This window comes from Notothenia rossii (assembly GCF_949606895.1).
Source record: "Notothenia rossii genome assembly, chromosome: 10".
In the NCBI taxonomy this organism is placed as follows: Eukaryota; Metazoa; Chordata; class Actinopteri; order Perciformes; family Nototheniidae; genus Notothenia; species Notothenia rossii.
In genome coordinates, this window is record NC_136908.1 from 33848489 (window position 1) to 33870072 (window position 21584).

At 39.1% G+C, this 21584-nt stretch overlaps 1 protein-coding gene and 1 long non-coding RNA gene across 4 annotated transcripts; both read right to left on the minus strand.

Annotated features, from left to right (window-relative positions):
• Positions 1 to 8375: 8375 nt before the first annotated feature.
• On the minus strand, positions 8376 to 16522 carry LOC307023314 (uncharacterized protein). Of its 3 annotated transcripts, none has more exons than XR_013803659.1 (3): positions 10822 to 12968; positions 9755 to 9891; positions 8376 to 8862 (listed from the first exon to the last, which is right to left on the minus strand). XR_013803659.1 is itself a non-coding variant. In XM_079656520.1 (3 exons), exons 1-3 carry the CDS (start codon positions 14287 to 14289, stop codon positions 8484 to 8486), a joined length of 576 nt encoding a protein of 191 aa, XP_079512646.1. In that variant the 5' UTR covers positions 14290 to 16522; the 3' UTR covers positions 8376 to 8483. The 3 variants fall into 3 exon arrangements, 1 of the variants encoding a protein (XP_079512646.1); XR_013803660.1 differs by having other exon boundaries at positions 9992 to 12968; XM_079656520.1 differs by lacking the exon at positions 10822 to 12968 and adding an exon at positions 14230 to 16522.
• A 1158-nt stretch (positions 16523 to 17680) lies between these two features.
• On the minus strand, positions 17681 to 21566 carry LOC307023331. The gene is made up of 3 exons (XR_013803678.1): positions 21490 to 21566; positions 19150 to 19210; positions 17681 to 19061 (listed from the first exon to the last, which is right to left on the minus strand). It is a non-coding gene; the product is annotated as an uncharacterized lncRNA (long non-coding RNA).
• Between the last annotated feature and the right edge of the window lie 18 nt (positions 21567 to 21584).

The following is a 21584-nucleotide window of genomic DNA, read 5'->3' on the forward strand; positions in this document are numbered from 1 at the left end:
GAGCGCACAGATACAGACAGAGAGACAGATAGGGACGAGCTGGAAAGACATGATCGCCTGTGGGTCAAGAGTAGCACGAATGTCTTATTGTTGTTTTAAGTGGAGCCATGAAAAATGAGAATTGCCTCAGGAATGCAAGCTTTGTTTCTATGAGCATGGTCAAATGTATGGGATTAGTTTTGTATCATAAAGATAAAGCAACACTTTCTCAGAATAAAGCAAAACTATGAGTTTAAAAGAAAAAAAACTGAGTCAAGCAAAATAAAATACATTTAAAAAAATAAAACTATAAGTTGCAAACAAATCATTTGTGTAATCATGTAAATTATAAGTATTTTTTCTTTGTTTTAACATATCTTTTTGTTTGCAGTTCTTGTTTCTTCTTTCTCCATGATCAGGTTTTTGCTCTCGCTGCAGCTCTTCTCGTTTGTGCTCCCTCATTTTTTGTTAGAGATTCTGACACAAACCTCCCAGTTTCAGGGGTGTGTCCCCATTGGCTACTCAGTTTTTGAGTGACAGCCCAGACCCCTAGCGATTGTACAGTGCAGGCTAGTGATGGGAATTCCGGCTCTTCTTGGTGAGCCGGATCATTTCGGCTCACCAAGAAGAGCCGGCTCTTTCGGCTCCCAAATGGCTCTTCAGTTTACCACATATTATACCTTTTATAATTAAATCAAATGTAACCCTGTTTTGACTAATGAATGATGTATAGGCCTATGTGTACACATATATCACTTAAATTAACCAATACATGTATCAATACAATACCTTTGTACTGAAGTATTCAAAAGTAAAAATTACATGTTTAATATAAATGATTTGCTGTGGCCAAATGTTTACAGACCCTTGTAACTCTCTGATACCACCCCATGCACTGACTTGCTTGTAGAACCACGCTACACAAAACAGATAGCAACACCTTTAAAAACTATTTAAAAAAAGGGGCTACTGTATCGACATTTTAAAATTATATTTAAAGAAAAGGCCGATTCTGTGAGCTGCAGCTGACCACGCCCCCCTGCAGGAGAGGGGAGCGTGCTCTGAGATCAGCTGCTGGGCTGTCAGATGAGGGGGAGAAAAAGAGATCTCCCTCCTCCGTGTTTTATTCAAGTAAGAAGAGAAGTAACGGGGCAGAAACCCTCCTTTTTACGCAGCGATCCAGACATAGACATCAAACGGCGACACATATTCAGTTGATATTTACTTGGCATTAGGGCAGGGATATCTAGATACTTTCCGAGGTTTGACATAATAAATTGTGCTACTTTTAAAGCAAGCAACGATGTTTTCAAATCTGTAATCAAAAAGCTCCTCAAAAACACTATCGAAGCAGTTCCTGCCGTTGCAACGTTAGTTCAAACAGTAACAACGAACTATTTTTCTTTAGCGGATGCATGTCAATTTAAATAAATCCCTACAACTATTTTTTAAATCAATAAAATCATTTTCCAAATCCATAAAAGCATTTCAATTAATATTTGGAGTCGTGTCGTTGCTTTGTTGAGAATGTGGCCATGTAATAAGCGGGATAATGTGCACATTGCATAATGTGCCTTCAAGCCGATCTAGATCCCCCCGCAAAAGAAAATAAAAAAACCGGCTCGTTCGCGGGCGCGAACCGGCTCCCGTCGTTCACTTAAAAGAGCCGGTGTCGGTACCAGATGTGTTCGGGGTACCATATGTGTTCGGGGTCCGTCTCTTACCAGTGACGTCAAGACGTACAACGTCACGACGTAATGACGTCAATGACGTCACGCATTGTGATTGGCTGTACGGTAATTTACCCACGCTGTTTAGACGTATAGAGGGGTTTTTTGATCATTACATTACATTGCATTTAGCTGACGCTTAAGTGCATTCGACCAACAAGATAAAAACTTGAAGAAATACAATAAAACTTGAAGAAAAACAAAGACGAATGAGGAGAAGAACAAGAGAAATCGAAGGTAAGAAGTATATAACGTAATATGGTAGGTAATATGTAATATGTTCAGTGCCGTTGGTACGTTAGTTCAAACAGTAACAACGGACTATTTTTTGCTTAGCGTATGCATGTCAATTTAAATCAATACATACAACTATTTCACATGTACAATATGTTCTTAGCCCTAATACTTAATACTACTTATTTCGTTTTGATTGTTATATTTGATTATATTATATATTATCAATAAATTATATATTATATATCAATATGATATACTTTTCTATATAATAGATTATCAAAAAAAGTATTTATTAAGTAAGGGATAATGTGCAGCAATCACAATCAAGTCCACAATCGAATCCATAAAGACAAAGTAAATCTGTTTACAGTTGTTTCATATGGATGTTGAGAGGTATCCATATATCTCTTCATTTTGCTCTCAAAGTGCACCAGATTGATGCATTTAACTTCAATATTTAAAAAAAATCACTCCAAAGGGAGTGCTTGTTCTTCCTTCTGTCTGTCTGTATCTGTGTATTCTCATGTTCCGATTAACCCAGCCAAATTTTTCTTCTTTTGTGTCTTGATGTGATCTTGAGTCGAGGCTGATCCTCTTGCTGTGGTCCCGCATCCTGGATCCTCTATCCTGAGTTCTGGATTAAGTCGTGGACTTCGGGTCGTGGTCTCGTCGTGCTGCCTCCCTGAAGGCTCCTACAGGATTGTTGACATCTTCTTGGATTCATCCTTTTATTATAGACACATGCATTTCCTAACATTCGGTCTACCTATGTTGTAAAATGTATTATCTCTTCGATTTACACACGGCATCTATTGCACGTCTGTTTGTCCTGGGAGAGGGATCCCTCCTCTGTTGCTCCCCCCGAGGTTTCTCCCATTTTTCCCTTTAAACTTTGGTTTTTCTCTTGAAGTTTTTCCTTGTACGATGTGAGGGTCTAAGGACAGAGGGTGTCGTTTTCTTCTCATACTAATATTCTGAACAAACTGCTGTTGTATTAGCTGTAAAATGTCTTTACTGTAGGGTATTTTTATTATTTGTACAGCACTTTGGCTCGACCAAAAATCGTTTATAAATGTGCTATATAAATAAAACTTGATTTGATTGATTTGATTTGAAAGGGTGTGCGCCAAGGTTCCATATTAGGACCAATAATTTCACCATATACTGTATGTAAATAATCTCTAATAATTTTTCAAATGCTGCTTTCCATTTTTATGCAGATGATACTGTTATTTATTGTTCATCCTCTTCTATAGAGCAAAGTCTTGATTTCCTCCAGTCTGCCTTTGATGTTATTCCATCCCATTTATCTCAACTCAAGTTAGTATTAAATGCAGACAACTCCAAACTCATGATATTCTCAAATGGCAAAAAGTTAACTTCTTTTCTCCCCAACATTTGTACTGTTCAAGGGACTGACATTGACATTGAAAGGGTCACTACATACACATATCTAGGTTTTATTATTGATCAGAACTTATCTTTCAAGTCACACACTGAAAATGTTGTTTTAAAATTAGGTTTCTCCTTTCAGACAAGGAAATATTTGATCTCTGCAACGTTTTTACCAGTATTGGATTCTGGTGATCTGCTTTACATGAATTCCTCTGACCAGTGCATAAAGACTTTGGATACTGTATATATATATATATATATATTGTGAGTTTGGAATAAATATGCACTTTATGAAAATTATTAGTTGGTTACTGTTAGTAAAAAACAGTAAGGTTAATACTGGATGTTTGTTACACTTGGATATGTTTTCTGTAACACTTGTAACATAATTATTCTCCAGTTTATGCATTTGAGTGATTTGCAGTTAATGCTCGACATTCAATTAAAAACCTTTATTTATCCAGGTAAAATCCCATTGAGATCAATGATCTATTTTTCAAGGGAGACCTGCAGCAGTAGGTTCCACATGAAGACATAAAAACATAAACAACAGAACAACAAAAGGACATCATACAGCAAAAATTACAGGGATTACAATTTACATATCTATCCACATGTACAGGTACCAACAGCATCTGACTGTGGAGCATCCAACCGAGCTTTAAAAACATGTAGTGGTACCAGCTTGGTAATTTTACATTCTTTTTGCAGACTGTTCCAAGTTAGTGGAGCTGCACATCTAAAAGCTTTCTTCCCTAAGACAGTCCTAGCACTTGGCACATTTAATAAAACCACAGCATGAGATCTCAGGCAATAAGTGCTTTCAATTTGCCGAGAGATCAGGGAGCAGATATAAGATGGTACTTTATCCAACATGGCTTTGTAAATGAAAATGTACCAGTGACTGAGCCTCAGTACAGTAAGTTATGGCAAAACTGCCTTGGTTTACAGTGTACAGTGATGCGTAAGTGCTTTACAGTTTGTCACAAATCTCAGTGCACTATGATAGTAAAACCTTATTGTGGTGTAATTATATATCCAAAGCCGGCGCGCCGGATTCATTTTAGAATTGGGGGGGCCAAAAAAAGTGCGTGTGTATGGCCCAATCCCAAACTACGCCCTAGACACTCCCCCTCCGTGACGGAGTGAACTCCGTGGAGTGACACATGAGGCTCCCTCCTGTCAGATGGAGGGAGTAAATACAGCGGCAAGCTTTGGGACAAACTCCCCTCTCTCCGGCAGAAACAGGAAATGCCGTAACGGCTACAACGGCTTCAAATCAGCATCTCTTTGACAAAAAATGTAAATGAATAACTCAAATAAAACTCCAAACATCTTTAATTGTGTTACTTTTTTGTAAAGCTCTTAGTTTTAAACCTGATGTTTATAAGCTTCTTAGTGTTTGCAACAGTCTACTGTAAATATACACAATTTTATAATAAAATGCACACATTCACCTTTTTCTAGACTAAACACAGGTATGATCCTAAGTTAAAAAAAAAATGAGGTTATCATGAGGTTGTTAACATCGCAATTTATCACTATCGTTTAGTGGTTTTGCAAAGAATTAACCACTCTGTTTTTGTACCATTCTGCGTTGAAGTACCTTCTCTTTGCCCAAATAATCTACTAGCGGTCTCCTTTTTTCTGATAGTTAGCTGTACAGCTTTAACCGCCTCAATGTCCCGACAGCAAACCTCCATGCAGTTGGAACCAGCCTTTTTCGGTTCAACAACTGCGGCGGTGGGGTCGGCGGCGGTTTTGACAGTTTCTGCGGCCGCAGACTAGAGCTGCTGCTTTTGGGTTCATCTGGCTTCGCTGTTTGAAGAAGGTCCAGCCTCCGGAGATGTGGTAGTCAGGGATGTGACCTTCCAGTTGTTAAATTTAAGTTTAGATTGACCGTATTTAGTTTTCTTCTGCGCTGGTTCTTCTGACATGTTTGCAAGTGTATATATTATTTATATCTCTAGGTTAACGGCTGACACACACAGCAGAACAACGTAACAAATAAAGTAAACAACGTAACAAATAAACAAATCTAAGCTTTTTTATTGGTTGTAATTTACATGGATACATTTGAATGGTGTGACAATGTCCTATTTGATTGGGTTAAAATGTACATATTCTTCCTGTTATGTCTGCCTGCTTTATTTTACCTAATGCAAAGTGACCTGCTCCATCGAAATCGTTCGCATTGACCCGAAGACACATTTTGATTCCTAGCTTTCTAATGAGATCAGGATTGTTTTTGTACTCCAAATATTAAGCAAAATATGTCACATTATATAATGACTGTTACAGAGTCATCGTTTTGAGAAAAAGGCCTTTAAAGTGTTTCTCTTCTCTGGAATCCATCGATCTGATTGATTATTAGCGGAGCAAATGATCAAAAATACTACGGAGGGAAGATATTTTCGTTTGGATTACTGCACTCACGGGAAACACCGGCTGTTGTTATGCCTGTTGTGACGTTAAATTACTCAGTTCTCCGCTTGTAATTATGCCATTACAAACTTCAAACCTGTATTTATCATCTGCATTTGCCGAAACAAGTTTAATATTCTGAAAGCCAAGACTTTGTTTATTTGAAATCAGATGAAAACGAACTGTAACGGACCCTGCCGTGTTATCTATGATTACTATGCCTTACATTCATAATTTCAGCGGGAGGGAGGGGGAGCGGTGCTGCGGAAGAGCAGAGTGGCCAGTGAGAGGCGAGCTGTGGTCTTCCCTTTACAAGCTTAAAAAATGCGTGTAGCTAATGAGATTGAATATATATAACAATACAACATAACAAAATATACACAGCTAGATCAGATCGCGTTTTAGATGCGACTTTAGAGTAGAGGGGAATTATTGAAACGGGATTTGTACAGTGTTCCGCGCCGCGTGTATATACGTGTGTGTTTGTGTATTTTTGCGTTTGTGTGTATTGTGTTTGTTTCCCGGGGAAAAGACTCACGAGAAACACCGGCTGTTGTTATGCCTGCAGTGACGTTAAATTACTCCGTTCTCCGCTTGTAATTATTCCGTTACAAGCTTCAAAGTTGTAGGCCTATTTATCATCTGAATTTGCCGAAGCAAGTTTAATGTACTGAAAGCCAAGACTTTGCTTATTTGAAATCAGATAAAAACAAACTGTAACGGACCCTGCCGTGTTATCTATGATTACTATACACCTTACATTCATAATTTCAGCGGGAGGGAGGGGGAGCGGCGCTGAGGAACAGCAGAGTGGCGAGTGAGAGCTGTCATCTTCCCTTTACAAGCTTCAAACATGCCTGAAGCTAGTGAGACTGAATATAACAATCAAAAATAACAAAATGTACACAGCTAGATCAGATCGCGTTTTAGATGCGACTTTAGAGTAGAGGGGAATTATTGAAACGGGATTTGTACAGTTTTCCGCGGCATCTGCTGCTGCGAAAATGTGGGGCAGGGCTGAAAAGTGGGGGGGCCAATGGCCCCCTGGCCCCCCTGCTTCCGGCGCCCTTGATCCAAAGCAGTCAGAAGTCAGAAAATCATTAGTGATGTTTAACCACTCAGAAGACAGCCCATCAAAATGAACACATTGGGACCTTTCAGAGAGGTAGTTCATCTTCTACATATAATAACGGACAAAGTAAAGAATGAAGTGTAGGCTATGTTTAAATGTTCGGAATTTGACCGTGTATGATGGTCCTCTTGAGTTGCCGTACAGCCATGCTCCGTTTTCATGTTTTTTTAACATGTTTTTCACAAACATTTTCACACGCTAGGAGCATAGGAATAATTCAATTCGGTTCGTCATGATCTGTAGATGTGATTTGCCCCCGAGCACCCCTGGGTAAATTACCGTACAACCAATCACAATGCGTACAATGCGTGACGTCATTGGTAAGAGACGGCCCCCGAACACATATGGTACCCCGAACACATCTGGTACCGACACCGGCTCTTTGCCGACACATCACTAGTGCAGGCAGCTGCGGTGCGGTAGCTGCCTGAGCGTGGACAGAACACCACCAGAAGAACCATCATTTCAATTATTATAATACAAGTGAAAACTTTGTAGGAAAACCTACCGTCCATGACTGCCCCTGAGCTGTGTTTTATTTGTTAACTTCATATTTTTCATTTCCTAAAACATTTATTTTCCTCTCATATTAATAGTGTGGATCATTGAGACAGCGTGGTGTCCAGTCTTATTATGGAAAGCCTAAAGTGCCACCATTCGCCCGTTTAAAACGCGCGTTCTTGACGCGTCTAGAAACGCGCGTATTACGAGCGTAAAACGAGCGAATATACGCTCGTAAAATGCGCGTTTTTTTAATATGATAATGAGCCCCTCCCTCTGATTTCCATAGCCACTAAGTTTAAAGTGTCTTTAACCAATCAGTGAAGAGTAAAGCCAGACCAAAGCAATCTGTAGATGAAAAGTTCCTGAAATTTTAGGCTTTGCTGTAAATTGTATATTATTCCAGATTCAGGGGACCAAGTATTAATTTTCCTTTGAATATAATCAATAAATCAAACAATATAAAATATATATATATAAAACATACAATTGCCTTATGCTTTTCCTTAACCCTATGGAGTATAAGGATATTTTCTCGATATGTAGACGTCTCCTTAAATCACCTTTTAAATGTACTTCTTATAACATGGCACCATTATGTTACTTATCGAAATATTCAGGACACTCTCTGGTCTTGCTAGAGATGCAAGTCACTCACCTTAGAGCACTGTCTTATGAGATACTTAGCTGAAAATGAGAAATCCGATTTTTGGAAAACCTAAAAACTCTTGTGAAAACATCATCTCGTCTATTTTTTGGGGCGTTTTAGATTTGGTTTACAAAAGTAGTGAAATAATTATATGAATTACACTATAGGCCTATATAGATTAAATGAAATGTTATTCATGTGTAAAATAGTTCCATCCCTCTGCTTTGACCACAGAAAAGTTACATCAGGACTGATTCATGACTTCATATTCCATACCAAGGTTCATGTGATGTGAACAAATACAAATTGAGCATTAGCACTTTTTTTTTCAACCAACAATTTATGTTAACAAAAAACTGTAAAATCTCAATATTTACAATATCAGAACTTTTTCAACCAACTATTCATTATAAATGTAAAGACAGGGGGAGCAGTGTCATGGTCTTTGTCTGTCTTCCAGGACAGGGGGTCTGGCTGCTGTGTAGGTGATGGTGCATGGGCTGCTGGTGGCTGTGTCGGAGGGAGGTAGGTGTGATTGTCCCAGGTTGATGCTGGTGGCCGTGTGGGAGGTACGTCTGCTAGGCGAGACTTCTTTGCTGGCTGGGTTGATCGTGATGGCTGTGATGGAGGCCTTTGTACCGAGGTGTATCTTAATCTTGTGGCAGATGGAGATGGAGGCCACTGTAGTGATGATGGTCCTCTGGTCCTTGGTGGTGATGGCTCTGGTGAAGAACCTTGAGCCACGGTAGATCTTGACCTGGGGGCAGGGACAAATGGAGGTTCTTGTTGCTGCTAGGCCCAGGCAGCTGTGAAATCTGAAAAAAAGTATTGGACAATAATTACTACTAAGTTTGTTAAAATAAAGGTCAAGTGGAATGTTTCTCAAGCACAAATAACAATGCACAATTAAAAATAAAATTCTCTCTTTCTCTGGAAGAGGAGGAGGAGGAGGAGGCGCGTGTGAGAGATAGAAAGAGAGACGTTGTTAGTATTTGGTGCTAGCTTGGAGCCAACGGAGATTAGAAGCTGTTTCAACAATAAGGAAAGGGAGAGCTCTCTCCTATGGGACTGAGAGAGATAAGGTCAGCTCAGGGAGGTAAAGGACTATTAGATTGTAATCTTTAGTCTACGTTATCTCACTGGGTCTCAAACGGTTTGGTCATCTTTGTAAACAAATATTTCCATCTATGTAATATTAGTTGTATATAAAATGAGTTAATAAATCATTCCACTGTGTGCAATAGGTCAGTAAAAAATAAAAAAACACAGTTTGAAAGGGGAGTGATTAGTAAAATATGCATAAATAAAAAGAAAGAAGGCAGACTAGGTAAGATAAAGATAGGAGAGAGGAGTTGATCAAATATGTGTTATTGCTTGTGAGCATATTCTAATGGATTTTTGATGATTGAAATATATACTAGTAGCCCCCCTAGAGGATGTGAGGTCATCACAAATAAGACAGGTATACATGGATAGGATACTAGATAAGTGTGCACACTCATTATATACACACTACACATTTTTCTTGGATTTGTTAACACTATAATCCCTAATATATTTGAAGAAAGGCAGGAAATGGAATTAAATTGAGAAAATGTTTCATTGCGGAGGACCCCCTGTTTTGTGTCCCCCCCACTTCTCAAGCCAAAGTTACACCCTTACACCCACACAATGCAAGTACACTATTACTGTAATATTTACATTTACCTATCTTCAAATGGATCCTTGTTGCTGTATTCTTCTTCTTCAGAAGAGTAGAAGCCTCCAGATTCTGATGCTGCTCCATCTCCACTGCTGCTAGTGTTACAAGTCCACTGTGCAGAGCTGGTAATCAGATAATAAGCCTGTTGATCAGGAGAAAAGAATGAAGCAGAGGGAAAGTTACTGCCGTTTGTGTGGTCGTTCTAGCCAGAATGTATAAAACACATTAATAAATTCACTTACAAATGATATTTGTTTTCTCTATTTATCTAATAATTATTTGTGTAACCGGTCTGGATTGACGCCAGATGTATCTCTGCGTTGTGTTGAATGAAAACGACTTCCTTCTTGCCAACCAGGTTTATTATCTGTGCAAACAGAATATAGTGACGGCAGGAAATGGCTTCACCAACTTTCTACCTCAATACTTCGCCTCAGTGAGGCCTGAAGCTAACTGAGAATGTAATCCTACATTTAGCAAATCAAAATAACCGTATGACATATTTGTCTCTAAACCAAAATGGACATACATCCACATGCCATATGACTGTCATGAAGGATTAAAGCCTTTTTCATTTACAGTATATAATACAGTGATAACAGATAACACACACAACCCGGTTGACTGTACTCACTTTAACATGGCTATGTTGTACAGGCACAATATTAGCATAGCATTAGCGCTTTAGCATTTAAATAATATGAACAATTATGACCTCAGACCAGCATTTCACATATTTATACAAACAGAATAAACTTGAAATGTAAGCCAAACTAGTGCACGGGAGTCATACACATGGTAAGTAGAGCCCTACGTTATTCAGGGAGGAACAGCCTGTGCTAAAGAAGCTAGCGGACGCCATTAGCCACACGCTAGTGGCGTAGCTCACAGAATGACATTAAACTAGGGTGACCAGACGTCCCCGTTTTCCGGGGACAGTCCCCGTTTTTATTGGCCTGTCCCCGGTTGAAACTGTCCCCGGAAATGTCCCCGTTTTTTAATATACGTTAAAAACACATAGCAAGGTGAAATAAAACGTTTCATGTAAGGAAACACTGGGTAAACAGTATACGGCTCAATCGTGTTGTGCGTGTTTGTAGCATTCTTCTTCTTCTTCTTCTTCTTCTTCTTGCGTCTTCTTCGTCTTCTTCTTCTGTGTAGGGGAGAAGGGGGTAAGTTGAGCCAACCACCCCCTGTAACCAGGCAACGCTTTATAGTTGTAATCACGTGACCAGAAATTATGCAAGCTCCTCCCATTTCTCTTTGGCTGTGACAGAGAGATGCTCATTGTGGTCTGGTAAGTAAACATTTTTACAAAAAAACGTTTTTTGCTTGTTAAAGTACATTTTCTAGATGTCAGCTATATCGGCTGTCATGTCACACAAAATGTATCCAGGTTTAAAAACATATATTATTGTATATGTTGATGTGTTGGCAGCGTATTAAACCATGTGAATCATTAAGATAAAGATGACTGAATTTTTAAGCTAGGCTATTTTTTCTAAAATGGTGGCTATGGGGAAAAGTGAACCATGGGCCTTGGGGTAAGTTGAATCAGTGGTTCAATGGAGTAGCAGAATGACATTTATAAATTGACAAAAACAATGTGACTGTTAACCCAAGTGTATCTAATAATGTACTATCTCTTTTTAAATATCAGAGAGGAAGAACAGAATGAGAAGGGAAAAACCGGAATAAAGATAATGAAGCAAAGACATTGTACAATAGTGAGGAAGAGAAGGAAAGGAAGAAAGAGAAGAAAAGGGAGAAAGTTTGGAGGGGAAGAAAAAGTTAACAGAGTACGAAGAGTATACAAGGATAGTGACAAAGAGCAGAAAAAAATGTGCAATGGCTCTTTCCAAGAAACGAAAATGTCACTTAAATGACAATATGAGGAAAGAATTTTCATTCATACGCCCAGGTGGTCAAGATGATACAATGGTTTACTGTACCATTTGTAATTCAACATTTTCAGTTGCCAGTGGAGGAAGAACAGCAGTAATAGAACATCAACAGACAAAAAAGCATAAAGCCTCTCTCATTGCCTGTGCTGGTGTGCCCTCTGTCACCACATTCTTCAAGAAGGTAGACCCTTCCCAGGAAGAATACGATCTAGCTGTGCAGGAAGCTGTCTTTGCATACCACACTTTGCGACACAATCATAGTTTCAGATCTATGGATTGCACAGCACAACTGACAAGGAAGCTTTATGAATCAAAATGTACATGTGCTAGGACAAAATGCGATGCCATAGTGAGTAACGTGTTAGCACCATGGGCAACTACCTTGGTAACACAGGACCTAGACCAGGTGGAATTTGTGTCTCTGTCCATTTATGCATCCAATCATGGACATGTAAAGCTGCTGCCAATATTAGTAAGATATTGTAAGATACATGATAGCACATCAGTGGAAACAAAACTACTCGATTTTGTTGAACTCAAAGGAGAAACAGCAGAGGAAATTGCAGCTGAGGTCCTTGGTGTTATCCAAAAATTCAACCTGGAAAACAAAGTTGTGGCATTCTCTGCTGACAACACAAATACAAATTTTGGAGGACTGAATAGACTGGGGAGGGTCAATGTGCATACCAAAGTTAAAAATGCTCTGCAGCGGGAGGTCATTGGCTTAGGTTGCCCTGCACACATTATTCATAACACGGCCAGAACAGCTTTGGATATGATTCCCCTTGATGTTGAGTACCTTCTTACAAAGATATTTGGTTATTTTCACATTTTCACCGTCAGAGTAGAAAGACTAACGGGCTTTTGTGAGTTTGTTGGCCAGGAGTACCATAACATCTTAAGACACTGCAATGTTCGCTGGTTGTCTATGCTCCCAGCTCTAGAGAGAGTGCTGAAAATGTATTTGTCCTTCAAATCATTTTTCCTCTCTGAAGAAAAGTGCCCAGCTGTCCTGCAAAAAATATTCCAAGATCCTCTGACTGAACTTTGGCTGGCCTTTGTCCATGGAAACCTGTCCATATTCAGTGACACAATCAAAATGCTTGAAGGCCAAGACCGCTGTGCTGTGGAGTCAGCTGCAATATTGAAAAGCTTTGAGGCAAAGTTGACTGCAAGAAGTGACGATAACTTCATTCCAGTTTTGGTCCGAGGGCTTCTGAGAGAACTGGAGGAAAATGGAGCAATGAAAAAAGCGAGCTTTCTCAAAACATCCCAATCATTCTTCACTACAGCTGTCAACTACTTGCAAGCATGGGGAAAGCACGCAGATGATCTCAAGGATTTGCATTGTCTCCTTCTGAAAAGGCAACCTCAGCGTGAAGAGATTCAGAAGGCAGCGGCCACACTGCAAGAAAAATGCCCCAATGTCAAGATCAATGAGGATGAATTGTTTGATGAGGTCACTGGCCTGCATGAGTTCCTGAAGGGAGGAACACTTGAAGAGTGGAAAGAATCTGAGACACCGCTTAATCACAGATGGAGCAAGGTGGTTACCCACTTCCAAGACAACGAAATCCCATTCAATAACCTGGCAAGGTTAGCGTCGGTGGTTATGTGCCTACCTGGGAGTAATGCACCAGTTGAAAGAGTGTTCTCCCAAATGAATGATGTATGGACAGCAGCAAGAAATAGGTTCACTATTCCTACCATCAAGGCCATGCTTGTTGTGAAAACAAACTTCAACTTCCCCTGCCAGGAGTTCATGGAGAAGCTGGCCAAAGACAAAGCAATCTTGAAGAAAATTAACTCTTCTGAAAAGTACAGAGATTAGGTTAGTAGAAGTTTTTATGTACTTAGAAATCTCATCTTATTTATTATATTGTTAAGTATTTTACATGTATTATCTCAGTATTTTCCTTTTCTCATGTTCTCTTTTGATCTTATTCCATCCAGAATACCAGGACAGATACAGATGGGACAGTTATGGCTTTGTTTTATCTGTTTGTCCCAGTGTGTCTGTCAGTGTTGTCTGTCATATTGTGTTTGACAGTTGTGTCTCTCTGTTGAAGTGTCTTTGATAGTGTGTCATTCTGCTAGTGTTACTTGTCTGTTGTCTCTATATATCTTGTACATGTTAATTATCAAATAAACTTGAGGCTATAACCTATGTAGTTTGAAAATGTTTTGTTATTAACTATGGAAAACTCAATAAGTGAGTTAATACTTTACTCCGCACTTACCATGGTATTGAAATCAGATTTTTGGAAAGATTTCATTAATTAGTTAGTGCATTTATGGTAATTAGTTAGTACACAGTTGTATCAGTATGTCTACACATCAGTTTATTACAGCACAACAGTTAACATTTTCGAATTACATTGAACCAGAATTGTCCCCCTTTTTTCTTTAACAGCGAAGAAATGTGGATATGTTAATGAGATTTTGACCGCAAAACTCAAAATGTCCCCGGTTTTCATTTTGAAAATCTGGTCACCTTACATTAAACTACACATAAAACAGTTTCAAACACACTTCTTAGATCGAAATATGACATAATCTGTGTACACACTACTAACCCGTTGAACAGGAGAAATAAATGAAGCAGAGGGAAAGTTGCTGCCATGTGTCTGGTCCATGGTCTGGTCGTTCCATGGATGTATAATCGTTCTTCTTCTTCTCTCGGTTTTTGGGCGGATTGCAAACAACTTTAAGGTGCATACCGCCCCCTACTGTACAAGAGTGTGTATCATCATATCATCCTATCACCACTTGTGGAATTATACCACTGTGTTTACGGTGTTTTAAATTATTCCAATCAATCCTTTTTCACTCAAATACTTAAGAATGGCCTTCCCGATAGCTCTTACCCCCTCACCTTCTGTTCCCAGTATCCCCTTCAGGCTCCACTCCCTTCCTGCCTCTCTGACCCTGTCTCTTAGTTTTCCCTCTCTGTTTTCTACATGTTGCAGTGTAATATGATATCTTCCACATTTTCTTTAACTCCACAGTTCCTAAACTTGTCACTGTTACTTACTGTTACTTTTCCCCATGACATAGAGTAACATTCAATGCTGTGTGATCCAGTCTGAGTCTATCATGATTTCCTCCAGTCCGTTTCTTTCTTTATAAATATTAATTGTGATTGTCTTTTGAACTGCCTTTCTGGTCTTTCTCCTACCTTTTCTCCCTTTTTTCGTAATTAGTGCTTACTTCTCCTTTTCCAAGTTGAACTGGTAATGTTATTTCCTTTTGTAGTGCACGTTTTGCTCATTTGTCAGCACACTCGTTCCCTTTCACCCCCTCATGTGCAGGCACCCAGCAGAACTGAAGATCTATACCGCCTCTGTGAAGACTTAACAAGCTATGATTAAGTTCTATGAGTAATTCTTCTCTGACAGTTGTTGTTGACTTTATGCTTTTTAAAATGGATAATGAATCTGTGCATATTAACACCCTATCTGGTCTGACCTCTTCAACCCACTGCAATCCTATTATTACAGCCAGCATTTCTGCTGTATACACTGATAATTGATCAGACGCTCTTTTTGAAATCGATATTTTAAAGTCTGGGATATATATACCAACTCCAACACACTCTTCCTTGTTCTTAGAACCATCTGTGTATATTTTTGAGGTATTTGTGATAATTATTGACTTAATTGCACCTATACACAACCGTAACGCTTTATATTTGTAATCTATCCATTTTAATAATGACGTTTTTGCTGCTGCTGCATATATTATACACCCGTAATCCAGAGTTGTCCTCATAATTGCCCCATAGATGTCAATTAGTGCCTGTTTGTCTGCCCCTCAGTCACATCTTGCCATCGCTCTTAATAGGTTCAAAACTTTTTGGGATTTTGTTTCCAAATGTTTAATATGGGTTTTCCATGTACATTTACTATCTAACCATAGCCCCAGATATTTAAATTCATTGACCTCACTCATCGGCTTTCCATATGATGTAAGCTTCTCAGTCTCCATCTTGCGTTTATTTGTAAATGTCATGAAGCAAGATGTGCTTGCTGACAGTTCGAAACCCCAATTGTATGACCACTTCTCCACTTCCTTTATAGCTTTGCCTATCTTCTCACACATATGGAACATTTCTTCCCCTTATCCATATGTCCCCGTCATCTGCATACAACGCAGATTTGACGCATCCGTCCAACTTAGTCAATATGTCATTTATCATAATGTTAAATAATATCGGGCTGATTGAACTCCCTTGGGGAATACCATTTTCTATATTGAACTCTTTCAAAACCTCTGCCCCTACTTGAACTCTGAATTTCCTGTCTGAGCCATGATCCTGTTACTGCCACTGTTACTGTTACCTGTCACTTAATTTGATGAGTAACCCATCCCTCCACATAGAGTCATAAGCCTTTTCAATGTGAAAATAGTGTGATGTTAATGCTATGGGTCTAATGCTATGGGTCTATAGTTACTGAATACCTTGTTTTGTTCTTTAATAGCTCTGCTACATTACTCATTCCACCACGGCACCACTTTCCTCCTACCCTCTCTTGTTATTTTTGATATAGTTGTATTTGCTGCTTCTTTAATGTGCATTGTGATTTGATTTGAGCACTCCTCTATACTTCCTTCTAATGCTAACAATTGTGCTGACTCCTTACAGCAAAGTCTACATTTCTGTCTGCTTTACCAAAGCACCACCTGGTAAATACACTCCCTTCCTGTCTACATACGTTTGTGTTGATGATAGTGAAAACTGGGTAATGATCACTTCCTATGGTACAGTCACTTTTACATTCCATTCACACGATTTAACGAAACTATCCGTCACAAGTGTGAGGTCCAAACATGATTGTGTCCCCCTATTCACGTCTATTCTTGTTTTTTGTCCATCATTAACGCAAAACAGTGATCTTTCCTCTAACATTTGTTCTACAACATCTCCATTACTGTCTGTTTGAATGCTTCCCCATAAGCTGTTGTGAGCATTAAAATCACCACACCACACTTCCCTTCTATGACTCGTCCCTGCTATTGTCTGTAAAGTTTCAATGTGAAGATTTTTACACGGGTTATAGAAATGTACAAGCTTTATGCTTCCTTCTTTCATTGGGCTGCAAATTTCTACTATGACACATTCCTTGTCTTCAGGGGATGGAACTATGCTATTGGGTAGTACATGTGTTTATAGGTCCTGCCCTCTGGCCATACACACCAGGGATATCACATTGGGCCCCACCACCAGGCCCAGGCCACGCCAACCAAGCACAATTGCTTTAACCACACCTCCAGAAGCCAATCGACTCATTTATGCTTTAAATAACTACCTGTACAGGCTTGCATCTATCTTGTAGTCCAAAACTAACTGCACAATATTTACTGACACTGAGCTGTGAAAATATAACACTTATGGGGGGACAGGGCTGCTGAGCCTAGAGATGGATCTGCTCCCAGGAGGAGGGACAACTGATTCAGCTTGATAGCTGTCTAACAGAAGTTAAATCCATTTCTCACTTATTCTGACAATCTACTTAACCCAAAATAAAAGAACCCAATAAAAAGAGTTGTTAAATAATAGAGAAGTCACTTTGTAATATGAAGTCACGTTGTAATAACAATAACTAATCTAACTAACTAACTAACTAACCTCTCTCGTTCAGATTAATATTATCGGGTGTTCTTTTTCTGCTTTGCCAAAGGCCATTGTGTCAAGTGTCCCATTTGGTTTGCCGTATGTAGTTGTCCATCTCGCACATGCGCAGTACAGATCGGGCAGGGGGGCAGATCATGTGGGCAGATCGGTTAGTGACAGAGGTAACCGTCGTAACTATGGCGTTATATTTGTGCCTCTATCCTGAGCACGCAATGAAACATGTTGAGCCTAGAAAATGCGATTGAGTGCACACTTGAAGATTTTTGAGCACAGAGAAATATATTTTCTCTCATAAAACTCCTGCTCCGTGCGCAAGCAGACCGCTGCACGCGCTCTCTCTCCCTCGCTCGCACGACCTCTCCACCCTGTGCGCGCTCAGCTTTGCCTGCCTGCTCGCTCAAGTTGTCACAGCGTTACAAATGTGCCACGAAACCAACCAATCGGAGAACTCGAGAAGGTCAATTCTGATTGGCTGGTCCAGCACCATGTAGAGAGAAGAGTTGCGACAGCGGAAGTCCAAAATGCTTGATTGTCACGTGGTTCAGAGAGACTCAGAAAGTTCCTGGAAGTTTGTGGCGGGCCATTTGAATCACGATTTGAATGCATTGATAACAGGATAGAAATGCAATTTTTGGTAGTTATTGGTCAATAAAGGTTTTGATTTGCAATATGTATACAACATATCGATATGTGTATGTAGTTACATCAATATGTTTTTAAAAAAAAAAGTAAAATGTGCTCATATTTGAGGATTAAGACAAAATAAGAAGTGCTTTATTGATACCAATTGGGGAAATGTTCACGCTGCAGCAGCAAAAGACAAGGCATTGTACATTAGACAGTTAAAAGACTAGAATTAAACAATCGAAAATGTAAAAATCTTAAATAGAAATAACATAGCATTGCAAAAAGTTGAAAATATACATGGATAGTGTGAACAGCTATCTTAACATACATGTTAGGCTAACGTTGCCTTGGTTACAGAGCCTGTTGCTGTTGTTTATTGCTTTTAATTCTTTAAAACAAATATTATCTTCTTAAACTTGTATGAGTCAAGAACATCACATCCTTATTGATATATTTAGAGGGAGGGAAGGAAGGAAGGTTTCAAAAATTCTGATTATAATAATTTCTACCATTTCTTTAATTCATGGTGTTTTCACTAATCCCCTGGTAATTGAGGACATAAGTCATCTAAATGACTAATGTAATCTTTATGACTTTCAGAAAGGACAGGAGACCGACAGGTGCCTATCAATGACTGTCAACTGACAGCACAATGAGTCAAAGCACAAGCAGCAACAGCATGATGATGTTAAATGTGTTGTTTTAGGAACATCCATGTAAATAAATGGAATTCAATAAACATTGAATAGCATGCGTGCAGTTTGTCTGTGCCTTTTCCTCTGTGTTGTCCTGGCATATAGTCTCCCCCATGGTTTGCTGTGCTGCTGGGGGATGCTCCAATCACTCATAGAAAGGAGTACACATGTACGGCTTCCCCACTGACACAGAGAGGAGGAAAGAATGGCTGGCTCAAGTCAGCAGGAGCCTTTTAACTATCACAAAAGACAACAACAGCAACAAAATATGTGAGGTAATCATATTTTTCACAAAACGAAGACCACACCATTGGGAAGCTTAATGTCTTTTTAATCAAAAATAAGGAACAGGGAGAGGCTTGCAAAACTCTGGGAGTTGAGACTCAGGCTCAGGGTGAGGGTCTCATTGCAGGTCTTCAGGCTCCATTGAATCCCCCCTGGGGTTCTTGTGCTGAGAGAGGGAGACAAAGACAGGAGAAAGGGTTAGATACATCTAGCAATCTATAGGATGGGAAATGGCTGACCTATTTTAAACTTACCTTGTATTTTCACTCTCACTTAAGTCCCTCTCCCTTTGCCATCAATCCAAAATCAGCTGAGCTGCAACATAATACAGAGAGGTAATAATCAACAGAATCACAAGGACATAATATGACTCTGCTAAAAACACTTACGTTTTTGTTTAATTTGAATACTGTCTCAAATATCCACTCTAAATCCATATCAATAGCAATGTATCACAAAAATAGCTCTCTTCCTTATTAGTGTGTAACGTTAACTATATTATGCTAGCTTGAACTCCAAAATGGATATCCTCATTTCACCACCTCCACCCACTACAATCACACGCCCCAATGTTATATTTAACTCCCTCCACCCCGGATAAAAGCACGTTAAGAAGCCCTTTCTCTCTAATTCCACAACGTTGGACGGAATAAACATTAAGAGAACGGATTAATAGGCTGTTCATGGTTAACGTGTGTTGCTAACTTTATCCGGTCCTAGCCTAATCTGTTTAGTTGTCCGGTTGAAAATTAACGCAAGCTCTATGCCCATTGTAGAACAGGAAACAAAATTTGGTCCAGGTTCTGGTCAACCCAAAATTGTGATAGAGAGAGAAACATGTTTGTCATTCTGCCACCTCTAATGCTTACACAGGGTTCCTGAAAGGTTTCGCCAACTCAAATTTAAGACTCTTTAAGACCACTTTGAATAGAATTTAAGACCTATTTCACGGCAATAAAGTATGAAGGAAAATTGCTATGAAAGAAGAAATACGTCCCATAATTACTTACAAAGTAAATGTATTCATGTTCAACATAAGAACAATGACTGAACATAACAGCATAACAGTACACAAAACTGTGTCCTCACACACACATCTAGAGTATGTGTGTGTGTGTTAGGGCTGTGCAATTAATCGTATTTTAATCGCAATTACGATTTTGGCCTGCCACAATTACGAAAACAACATAATCGAAAAAAATGATTATTTTGCTTTGCGAGGTTGTGACAGTGCACTACAACATATTTGATCTAATTTATTTTATTCTAATTTATTTATCATGTTTGTTTAGTAGCTTGCTCCAAAATATTTGTTGATCTTGTTTATTGGTATTTATTATTTTTATATTATTTATTTAAATGTATCATTTATTTTTGTATTGGTTTTTCCGTTTAATTATACGTTCAGGGTAATCAACAGTTAAAAAGATACTGTTCAAATTATTACTTGTTTTAAAGTTCAATAAATGGATGTTTTCAAAGTCAATGAATAATCGTATTTAATAATCATGATATTAATTATTGACCAACATAATCGTGATTATTGCCATAATCGAGCAGCTCTAGTGTGTGTGTGAGAGAGAGAGAGAGAGAGAGAGAGAGAGCGAGAGATAGAGAGAGAGAAACTATATTCAGAGCTCTGCTGCCTTGGCTACACTATTTCATCGTTGCTGTTGTATGATTGGTGTTTAGCTACAGTATTTAGCGTCTACAGCACCTCCGCTTTTAGAGTTGACGTTGTAGACCCAAACGTCGCCCGGAGGTTCCCCCGGTGTTGTTGCGGGAGCTGCTGCACTGGCTCACGCTCCACTAGCTAATGCTACAGCAAAACAAACGCAAATTTTATTTGCAAAAGGTGCAGCGGGCTTCAAACACGTTCCCCTCCACTGGTTTCAACCAAGCATTAAATTAGATGTTTTCCAACCAAATACGGTTGAACTGACACTTCCCCATATTAATTTGTAAGTAGATTCGAAGATACATGAGTTTCTGACTGCCGCTGGCTGAAGCTTGGTTGCTAGGTTATTAGCTGGGTGTTCTCCAATAAGGGGCCGGGGGAAACAAAGTTAGTGATTACTGGTTCCATGTTGATTCAATTCAATACAAATTGTTGGGGGGAACTGAAAGGCTATTACCGTACTGGTTACTTTGCAGCCCGGACATTTCCCCCAAAACACATTTAGACGCGATCTCAACACAGAAGTACCTTTCAAATCCGATCATTTTTAAGACCTTCTAAATCATATTTAAGACCTTTCTTATTTTTTTGGTCATATTTAAAACCTTTTTAAGGCCTTAAATTCATATTATCCAATGTAAGACTTTTTAAGACTTTTTAAGACCCCGCGGGAACCCTGTGAAAGGTACACTAATAAAAGTAAAACAGTCAATTTCTTCAGATCAATCTGTATATTTTAACTCCAGAGCCGTGTTACAGCAAGTAATCAATACCTCAGAAGGGTTCATGACGTACATGTAGGCTACGGTTTGTTAGCTGTTTGCTTAAACTACCCCTATAGCTATGTTGCCGGCTAGCAAACTCAGGCATTACAAACAATAACGTGATATCAGAAAACTAGAAATGTATAACTCACCTGACACTGTGGCGTGCTATTCTCTTCATTCGAGTCTGTCATGTCCTGTAATGTCAACGACGGATGTGTAATAAGAACGTCAACAGCCTGATGGC